Source organism: Corvus brachyrhynchos, unplaced genomic scaffold, assembly GCF_000691975.1.
Source record: "Corvus brachyrhynchos isolate BGI_N302 unplaced genomic scaffold, ASM69197v1 scaffold30, whole genome shotgun sequence".
NCBI classification, from domain to species: domain Eukaryota; kingdom Metazoa; phylum Chordata; class Aves; order Passeriformes; family Corvidae; genus Corvus; species Corvus brachyrhynchos.
Window position 1 is genome coordinate 868,078 of NW_008235742.1, and position 10,338 is coordinate 878,415.

General features: G+C 46.1%; 1 protein-coding gene across 1 annotated transcript in view; it reads right to left on the bottom strand.

Annotated features, from left to right (window-relative positions):
- LOC103624206 (keratin, type I cytoskeletal 19) overlaps positions 1-9,352 on the bottom strand; it is a 14,008-nt gene extending 4,656 nt beyond the window's left edge. The window contains exons 1-9 of the mRNA XM_017746187.1: positions 8,796-9,352; positions 7,342-7,424; positions 6,856-7,012; positions 6,452-6,613; positions 6,194-6,319; positions 5,857-6,077; positions 5,094-5,122; positions 4,557-4,587; positions 4,060-4,160 (exon numbers count right to left, since the gene is read on the bottom strand). Coding sequence (XP_017601676.1) covers positions 4,060-4,160; positions 4,557-4,587; positions 5,094-5,122; positions 5,857-6,077; positions 6,194-6,319; positions 6,452-6,613; positions 6,856-7,012; positions 7,342-7,424; positions 8,796-9,236 — 1,351 coding nt within the window. The 5' untranslated portion in view covers positions 9,237-9,352. The remainder of the gene's footprint in view (positions 1-4,059; positions 4,161-4,556; positions 4,588-5,093; positions 5,123-5,856; positions 6,078-6,193; positions 6,320-6,451; positions 6,614-6,855; positions 7,013-7,341; positions 7,425-8,795) is intronic.
- Positions 9,353-10,338: the final 986 nt, after the last annotated feature.

The following is a 10,338-nucleotide window of genomic DNA, read 5'->3' on the forward strand; positions in this document are numbered from 1 at the left end:
GGCCCGGTAGGAGCCTCCGGCGCGCACAGAGGACAGGCGAGAGCAGCTGCCCCCGGCACCCCCAAAGCCACCCCCGCAGGTGGAGGAAGAGCTCATGAAGGACGTGGCCATGGCTGTGGCACAAGAAGGAGCAAAGGTCAGTTATGCAGCCTGACAAGAGAAGAGAGCCTGTGCCTTCACTGCCTTGGTGCCTCTTTTATACCCTCATCATTGGGTGTTGGGAGACAAACCCCACTGCAGCCCTCCCTCCAAAATTCCTCCTCCCTAGAGGTGAGGCCAACTATGATGACATTCCTGACAAGCAGTGCTGGCAGCACATCGCAGGGGCTTGGGCTTGGGGTTTCTTTTTTAATTAAACAAAAGGCATGAATCAGATGATGTTTTTTCTTCAGGCTATAGTTCTGAAACTTGGAGTTTACTTCTCTGACATTTAAGAATGGAAAAACAAAGTGAGTTCAGCCCCACCCACCTGCCTATTTACAATGCTCACCATGGCTACATTCAGAAAATCAACTTTTTCTAAAAATGAGGTTTAAGCAAAATTCTCCTTTTGTTGAAAAATATACTCATCTCTTCCTCTCACCGTTATTCCTTCTTTTCTATCCGTATTTTTTCCCTGTAAAATTTTGGAATTGAATTTGAAATGTTCTTATTCTTGATTTTTTCTTGGAACTAAAAATTTAGATTTTGGAGTCTAAATTTTTAATACAAAAAGCATCTATTCATGGTGTTGTGTGAGGAACAATCAGCATCCATTGGTGTGCAAGGGAGAGTGGGCACAGTACATTTATTAATGGTTGTGAAATAGTCCAGAAGGGTAACACAAGACTGAAATAACTCAGTTAAAAGAGGAGATGTGGGAGGACTAAGATCCTGTTACTTTGGAAAATGTGAAGAGAATGGGTTTAAGATAACACTGTTCTGATAGCAATACATGTGTTTAATGCCAATGTGCACTAGGAAATGGAGTAATATTTAAAAATAAGGCTTGAGAAACACTTAGAGGGGTCACCTTAATCCTTCATTTAAAGTGGGAGTCTGAAACAGAAATAGATTAGAGAGCTAATAAATTGCCAGTGAAATTCAGGAGTTCAGTCCTCCAGCCCTGCTTGCACTGCACAACCATGAGAAGGCAGATGTGGGAGGTGTGTGAGGAAGCATGAGCTGCCCGTGTGCCCTGCTGGGGATGGGGTGTGTGAGGAGTGTGGCAGTTGCCGGGAGTTTGCAGAGCACCCTGTTCTCTGTACAACACGGGGACTTCAAATAAAGCTTAAAGAAGAAAACTGATATGTTTGCTAAAAGCATCATAAGGAGAGCATTGTTTTTAGCACAGTTTTGACAGTACCGAAACTGACCTTAGAACTCAGGATGGGGATTTCAGATAACCCAAGGCGCACAGGAGTCGTTAGAATAAGCCAAGGGGATTTCTGACATTTCCAGTTGAGATCTTAATGCAGGCGCAGGGAATGTGCAGCCTTTTCACTTGGATATGTGCACTTGGGAGGGAAGAAATGACAGAGTCCAGCTGTGCTGTGCCCTTACAGGCTGACTCTGGGCACGGCCACTCACTCCAGGCTGAGCAGAGCACAAGGCTGGGTGTTCACCACTCTGGAAACGTGTTTCAAACTGAACTTGGCCCTTTGCCACAGCCCTTCTGTTTTGCTGCTGGGCAGATTAATGGTCTGTGCACCTTGCCAGATCCCTGTGTCTCCGAGGGCTGGTGGCTCAGAAAACAAGTTCAGACAAGCCCTCCTGAAGATAAAAAATTGTCTTAAAGACCCCTGTAATGTCAATGCCCTGAGGTGTGTGCACTGCCAGGGGCTGTTCAACAGAGAGAGCCCACAATAAGTAAATCATGTTCCATTAAAAAAAAACCTAAACCAGCAAACTAGCAAAAGCACTTCTAGAAAACACCACAAAATTTAGTAGGAAACTTTGGGGAATTTTCGTTCAGTCTTCTTTCACTCAGGCTTGATAACTCCTTTGGAAGGTCACTGGTGAAACACACTTGCTGCTTTCTAACATGCCCCAGGCATCACGCTGGATCGGTATCAGATGAACGCTTACAAAAACCTGGTAGCTGATAAAAGCTGTTTCTTTCTGTCGACTATTTACCATTGGGAAACAAAATAAATCAAGCAGTCAATACAGACCATGCCCCATAAAATAATTTAGACAATTATTTCTACAGCATTTTCTCCTTACAGGCTGTACAAGGAAATAGAAGCCAATCACCTGCTGAAGTAAAAAAAAAACAAAACCTTTTTCAAGCTTATGCCTTTATTCTGGTCTCACTACCTTTGCTTGGAGATTCCTTTTCCAATGTCTTGACACACAGACTCATCCTTTGCACAGTCTCAGCATTGTACCTGTGGTACCTCAACTCCTTGGTTTGCCATCTCCCACAGAGCTTTCCTGGAAGACATTCCCTGACATGTCTGTGCTGCACAAACTCTTCTGTTACCACTGCTGTGGGATTAACGGAGCTGACACACTCCAGCCCCTCCTCTCAGGACAGCAAGTTCCAGTCAAGCAGCAGCTTGTTTGTCATCTCAGTGATCACTCTATGAGTGATAAGACCATCACTCAGAGAAGACATGACATACCTTTAGAAAACACTTTTTTTTTCTGAACCAGACTCCAAAATTATAGTGTCTGAGTGGTTTATATTAAACATTTCACCAGAAATCCTTCCTTGCCCTACAGATACAAGAGAAAATAAATAAATTTATAAATAAAATTATAAAAAAAATTTAAAACTAAGGCATAAAAACAAGAATTCAGGTTTTTTATTCAGCTTGCATTCTTAGAGCATGAGAATTTCTTGTCAGACTTGCACATCTGCAGCTGGACAAAACCAGAAATCTGCACCAGTGGCCTCCCACCCTGACTGGTTTTGTCACATGAACTTGCTCTCAGAGAATGGGGTTTGGAGTTGTTTGTTCTTTCATCTAGGGAGGTTTCCAGGTCTCGGTGTTGTAGGGAGTAAGTTTGGTACAAAGCATGTGTTAATGTGTCTGCACTCAGCAACTGCCTGTACCGAATGCCCGAGAGCTTCTTCTTCTGGCTCTTCCAGAAGTGAACCCCTCAGAAATGGGTGAGCTCCTGAAGGATGCCCTGCACCCCGTGTGCCTCTCAGGCCACTGTTCTCTTTGATTCCGCCCATCTTTCCCCCTGTTCTCCCCATCTTGTCCCTTTCTCTGTGTCTTACTTTTTATAACTGTTCTGCTCTGCTATCACAGTTTTCCCCTGTCACAGTGAAGCCACTGCTTAATGCCACCATTCCAGAGGCTGAGCAGGGATTGTCAGTGTCAGTAGTGACAGCTCACGTTGTCACCTGAGTCACTGCTGAAACAAACCCAAGCACCAGTACCTTTGGATTGAAGAGGATTGCCCCACCTTGAGAGAGGAGGTCCAGAGCCTTGGGGTGCTCCGAGCCATGTGAACGCTCCATTAATCTGCTGTGAACATCTAGTTGTGAACAAGGAATCATGGACATTCCCCAGGGCCAAGGAGAGAAGTGCTGAAGGATTTGATGATGTCTCCCTGAAACACAGGCTGCAAACTGATCCACTTTGGGGGAGAGCAGTGTTGGGATACTTTCTGTCTGGGCATGTCCCCATTTTCATTCTCCCTGGGCTGTGGAGCAAACTGTGCCTCTGGTAACAGCAGGAGCTGGGAAGGTGCTGGTTGGGCTGGAGCCATGGTTTGCTTTTAGCACAAGCCCTGGGAAGTTTCCTTGGCTGTCGGTTTGGAGAGGGATGGTAGGAAATAAAATCACTGATTTCTGGGTGTCGGAACTGAAAGTGATTCCACTTGGAATTTCAGCTAGGATAATATCCTTTTAATGGCATGAGAGGTAAGGGGGCTGAAATTGGTGCTAAAGGTTTGTGAGCTCTGCGTGAACGGGGAATGGAAGTGAAGAATTCTCCCAACTGCTACTCACCCCTGTGCTCCTGTAGGAGTTATCTATGAGCCAGTTTAACAGCTTTGTATTTTACCCTATGAAACATCTCCCAGCTCCTGCTGCTCTCCAGAACCACTTCCCATCCCACTGACCCTGCTCTGCAGAGAGCACACCACCATAGTGAGAAACCCAGGCCACTCTTGTGTCCCCCACCGAGGGGCTGGGGATGCTGCTGCCTCTGTATTCCAAGCTCCTGCCAGCAACAGGAGCCAGAATCAGGATGGAGCACAAGCTCCCCACACTGTGAGCATTCTTGGGGCGGCAGGCTGACTAATTCCTGCCTGAGTAAAGCCAAACTTCAGTGAAATATCACAGTAACTCCAAGGAAGTGAAGATTGCAAGAATGTCATCTTTATTTGAGTAGATGCAGCAATTCAGTACATGCAAAACATAGAAATAATTGCAAAGCTGACCCAATTTGCATCCTAATCATCACTAAAGTGAATGAATCTGCCTAAACTTTGTGTGACCAAGAACCTTCTGTGCTTTAACAGTCATTTCCAGCAGTTCAGAGTGAGTTCTCTGTCTCAATCCACATGTGCTGCCTGCTTTTTCTGTTTGCAGATGACCTTTGGAGGACCTTCAGTGCTGTTTCCCATCTCCAAGCTTGTCTCTTTTGTCTGCAGTAACATGGAGAGAAAGAACAGCAATTATTTAAGCCCAGCTCACACAGCCCGCTCTGTGATGGGCACTGAGCTTGGCTTGGGCCTCATCTCTCATTCCCTTCTCTCAGAACTTTCTCTCTCCATCGCCGGAATTTGACTCATCCCTTTTATGACACTGTTGACCTCTAACAGCTCAAGGCAGGTTTTACTGGCATGTTCCTGCAATTCCCCCGAGCTGGCCAATCTTCAATTCCCATGTCCTTTCATCTGGGGAAATGATTAAGTGTTTTGTGCTTTACTTAGCCTTTACTGTAGCAAAGTGTGAGATGTTTTTCTGATGTCTGACATCTTTTAATGGCTGAAATTTGTTCCATTCTAACCAGAGACATCATTTGTTACTTATTATTTTTTTCTGTGACAAATCATGCAGACCCCAGTTTCTAGAACAGAAACAACTACCAGAGTTATGTGTATTTCATTTTAGAAAATAAAACTTCTCTTGAAAGAGAAAGGATTCTTACCGGCAGTTCCCGAAAGGGAGCCAAACATCCTGTGGAACAAAGAGAACAGTTGAAAGGAGAGTTAATACATCAAGTGCTGCACGAGATGAGGATGGATGAAAGCAAATTGTCTATCAATCCGGTACATTCTGTGTGCAGTCAGGGAAGAGGTGCCTATCTCCCTGCGCTCCTTCTCAGCAAAGAAGAGGGCGTTGTTGTAGGAAATACAATTTTAAACAAGTGCACTGGGAAAAGACATTATGGAGAAGAAGGAATAGAGGAAATCAAAACCTTTCAACCCCTGCCTCATTTTTTTCCTCCTTGAGGCTGTGTGAGATGAGATCAAGCTGTGCTCCCATGTGGGAGTCACTCAGTAACTGCCTTCACTTCTCTTCCCAGTGTTTCCTCCCACACTGATTCCTGTCGAGTAAAAGTTCTCTACCTGGTAACAGGGAGTTTATGGGAATTCATTATTAATTTTTATATTCTGTAAAACATTATTAACTGCACTGTTCCTGACTGTGATGCAGCTGATTGCTTCAACTATTAGTTGCAATTAATCTACTGTGCTGCTTATCAGTTCCCCTTCCTGTTTAGAAACTCTTTGAGGTCTCACTTCATGTCAATGGCAACTATAACATTTCTAGCTCCACCATGGTCCAGAAAAATCAGTTTGTTAAAAATTATAGAACCCTAAGAGTATTTAATTGTGTTTACCAAGGTGCTGTGGCAAATGAGCACCATGGCATGGTCAGACTTATGAGGCTGAGCAAAAGGTTCTTACTGGGACTCCTGGCCTTCCAGGAGCTGTCGGTATGTAGCAATCTCTTGCTCCAGCCGAGTCTTGATATCCATGAGGATCTTATATTCGGTGTTCTGGCGCTCCATGTCAGCTCGGAGCTCAGCCAGCTGTGCCTCAATGCTGCCAACCAGCCCCTGGATCTGTGCCAGCTGCGCCCCGTAACGCGCTTCCGTGTCGGCCAAGGTGCCTTCCAGCGCCGCTTTCTGTCAGGGGAAACCACAGACAGGAGAAGTTGCTGCTACTGCAGGGCTCTGTGTAGGGAGAGAAACACAGGCCCTTTCCAGTGGGGGGTGGTCAGGCAGTGCAAATTCTGATGTACCATGCTGAGCTGGGACTGCAGCTCGATCTCCAGCCCTTGCAGGGTGCGTCTCAGGTCAGTGACCTCGGACTTGCTGCTCTGCAGTTGTTCGGTGTTAACAGCGACTTCACGGTTCAGCTCCTCGGTCTGAGACAGGGAAAACACTATGTGAGAAATATGGGGGATGTAAGGCTGCCACAGCATTTTTCTGTGTGTTTTAATAGCTGTTTCTTTCATGGATTTTTTGGTTAGTGTTTGTATGGTATGGACAGGTTTTACCTTGCTGTGGAACCAGGCCTCAGCATCCTTCCTGTTCTTCTCAGCCATGTGTTCATACTGGTCCCTCATATCTGCCAGGATCTTGGACAGGTCAATGCCTGGAGCAGAGTCCAGTTCAACACTGATTTGACCGGCTACTTGCCCTCTCAGGGCACTCAGCTCCTGTGGGGAGTGGCAGAGGAGACAAAAGAGGGTACAACTGTAAACTGAAAACATTATGAACCTTCTGTTCTTTCTTCAAGGGCTAAGGCTGACTGACACCCTGAGATACCAGCAGGAGGGATCTCAGTCTACATAAAAATCTTTTCCTCACTGTTGCAGAGCCCAGGACAATCCTGAGGGACTCCACATCTCCACAGGCTGTTTCTCCAGTGCCATTTTAAAACATATTTCTTGGGATTTACCTCCTCATGGTTTTTCTTTAGGTAGGCCAGTTCCTCCTTTAATCCTTCAATCTGCAGCTCCAGGTCAGCTCTGGACAGGGTCAGCTCATCCAGGACCCGGCGCAGGCCATTGATGTCGGCCTCCACGCTCATGCGAAGACCTTGCTCAGTTTCAAACCTTAAAAAAGCAAAACAAACCCATTCAGGTTCACTGATTAACCAGCTCACAAGAAACACAGGATGAATGTATCTGGGTCTGTAGGATTTATGGTGTAGCAAATGTTATCAAGCATTAAACCTTTCTCCACATATTTCACATTATGCAAAATTTTCAGTGGTGCAGATGGTGCTCTTAGCAAAGACATGAAGGGTTGAACTGCATGGACAGGATGAAACCAAGGTTCATACAGGGGTTTTACGGGCATTCCATTCCTGTTTCACTGCCCTTTGGTTCAACAAGGATTTTTGCCTACTCATGAGATCTCTTCCCTCTCTGAAATTACTCACTTGGTTTTGAAGTCATCTGCAGCCAGCCTGGCATTGTCAATCTGCAGCACAATCCTGGCATTATCGATGGTGGCATCAAGGATCTGCAAACAACGAGAGCTCATTACTGAGGCTGAAACAACTGTTATCAGCTTCCCTGCTCTGCAGGTAAGAGTGAAGAGTCTATTTCGTCTGTAGCTACAGCAAACAGAAGCGTAGGGAAGGATCAGTGATCTACAGCAAACACATCACATACTTCTGCCAGGATTGTGTTTTGGGCATATCCTTGTGTCTGGTGTATGAAGTGGCTTTAGGTAGAAGTTCCACAGTGAGACAAAGAAACAAAACTAGGTGCTGGCTGAGAGGAAGAGGACTTTGAGATACCACCTTTGATCACATTTTTATTTCCTAGAATACCCAGGATTGTGTTTATTCATTCTTTTAATGCATCATGAAAGCTTCCAAAGGAAATTTTATTTAGAAGGAATCTCTGTTCAGTTTTACTTGGAAAGCATGCCTGCCACTATGCCTGCCACTTCTAAAACTCAAAAGGTCATCCACAAAACCAGCTGGAACAACATTTTCCCTCCCCTAACTAAAGGGAGTGAAAGAAAGGAGGGAAAAAATATTAAAAGGAGAAAATCCCACTGCCAGTTCTGCTGTCAGCAGAGCTCAGATTTTAAATCAGGAGCAAATGTGGGTGGGTTGCAGCAAGGAGAAGCAACCTGCGTGGGAGCGGTCATGAACTCCAGGCTGAACTTGGAAAACTAAACCTCGAGTTTTCTTTCATTTATTTACATAGTTAATCAGCTACGTGTTATGCAGGGTGTGTATCACCTCAGCAATCTGTTATCAGGTACCCATTGGCTCTTGGGGCAAATCCTGCATTTATATATGGGATTGATTACTTCATGTCTTCTGTTTCCTTTTTTTTCCTACGCCAAATGTTTCAGTTCACTTGATTCCAAGGTTAAGCATGGGAAATGTAAAAAAAGAAATTATTCTTAACTCATTTTTATTTTCATTGTTAAAGCAGTGAACAGGCCCAGTGTCTGGGCCTCTGAGGGTTTTCAATCTCTATGGCAGGTGAGAGGTTGCAGAGACACACAGGTTGCTGTCACTGCTTGGCTCTCATTATATATTAGTTTATATATGGTCATATATACATTAACTGGTCATATGTGTATGCGTGTGTATAAACATATGCTTTGTTAAAGGCAAACATTATCAGAGTTCAGTACTCAGGCATCCCCCACTGACTGGTTTGTACCTTCTCTTGGCTAGCATTTAAAAAAGCAGATAATTCAATATTGATATTGACTTTTTCCCCCCCACCCATTCCTTGCATGTACATCTCTCTCTCCTTCTCATGACCTGCAGTGCTTTCTAGGGGTTCCCTAAGGAACTTTTTGGGTTTTCATACTTCCTTTGTAAGTGGAAATCTAAGACGATTTTTGGTAAATATTAACACCTACCTTGTCTCGAAGGTCCTCAATTGTCTTGAAATAAGGACTGTAGTCCCGGGTTGGGCTTGGTCCTTGTTTTTGGTACCAGTCTCGGATTTTGGTTTCAAGGTCAGAGTTTGCCTCTTCCAGCGCACGCACTTTCTCCAGGTAGGAGGCCAGGCGATCGTTCAGGCTTTGCATGGTCGCCTTTTCGTTTCCTGAGAGGAGGCCATCGCCTCCCAGGCCACCCCCATAGCTAAAGCTGCTGCTGAAGCTGCCTCCACCATAGCCCCCCCCCAGGCCGCTTCCCAGGCCAGAGGAGACAAACCTGGCAGAGGACACGGACACACCTCTGCCACCAGATCCCCCGTGGATGCTGGGGGCCCTGAAGCTGCCACCGAACCGGAGGGAGGAGGCGCCGGGCCCCCCCGCCACGGAGGAGCTGGTTTGCCTGAAGCTGTAACTGGCCATGGGGAGGAAGAGCAAGGACCCAAACTAAGCTGCACCTCAGCGGCTCGAGATCCCGAGGCAGGAGAGTGCCCTGCTCTCCCACCGCACCGCTTTTATGCCGGTGACAATGGGAGTTGTCTCCAGAATGTGTTATCTGAGACCCATGGAATTTATCAGCCCTAAGCCTTCTGCCAACACGGCGGTTCCCCTTATTGGTCAGTGGCTGTTTCCTTCCCCACTGCCTCCACAGGCGGGACGCGATCCCCTCCCCCGGACCGCTGCCGCTTGAAGCAGAAGGTGGGATTTGGAGGAGGCGTCTCCCTACAGAGGGGAGCGTTCCTAAGCCTGGTTAGAGTTTACCTACATGGGAACAAAGGGGCTGGGAGCGCACCCACTACGGCCAACGCTGCGGCCAGAGCGGAGTCACACAAAGACTTGTTTTAATAGTGACTCAGCCTGATAACAGAGCTTGTAAGGAGCCCAAATGGTGAACAGTGTGTGTGGACCTTCACAAAACACGTTCCCACCCCTCTGTTTCTCTCATTCCCCTTGAGAAAATGTCTTCTTTGAGAAATGAAGTTATCATTCTTTCTGTCTTTGCTCTCAGTTCCGTTTGGGCTAATAGAGAACGTGCTGTGTCTGAGTCTGGTTTTCTACAGATACAAGAATCTTTCTGAAGCAGCCGTGGCTGCCATCTGTAGCAGAGAGCAGCAGTAACATCCCTAAGTACCTGGGGAGTGAGAGAAACAAGTGTCTGATTACACATTGAGTCGTTTGATTGCTACTGAAGGAGAGAAGCAAAGAGAAGAAACAGAATCACTTAGTCTTGTCTTTGAGAGTAATGAAAATGTCCTCTGTTACCCAAGATGGATTTTCAAAAGCTTTTGTTACTGTGCGCTCCTGCCTGAGCATCCCTAACACACAAAGGGATACTCAGAGCTTTCCTTCCATTCTCTTTCTTTCTCGTTCCCTCCAAACCTCTGCAACTCCCCAGAAGTGTTTCGGAGAAAGTTCTGGCCTGGCAGCACTTGCAGCTCTTGGGAGCAGCCAGGCCTTTCTATACCGGTGAAAAATGCTCCAGGTGTTTCAGGCCACACAATAGAGCTGCACTCCCTGTGTACAG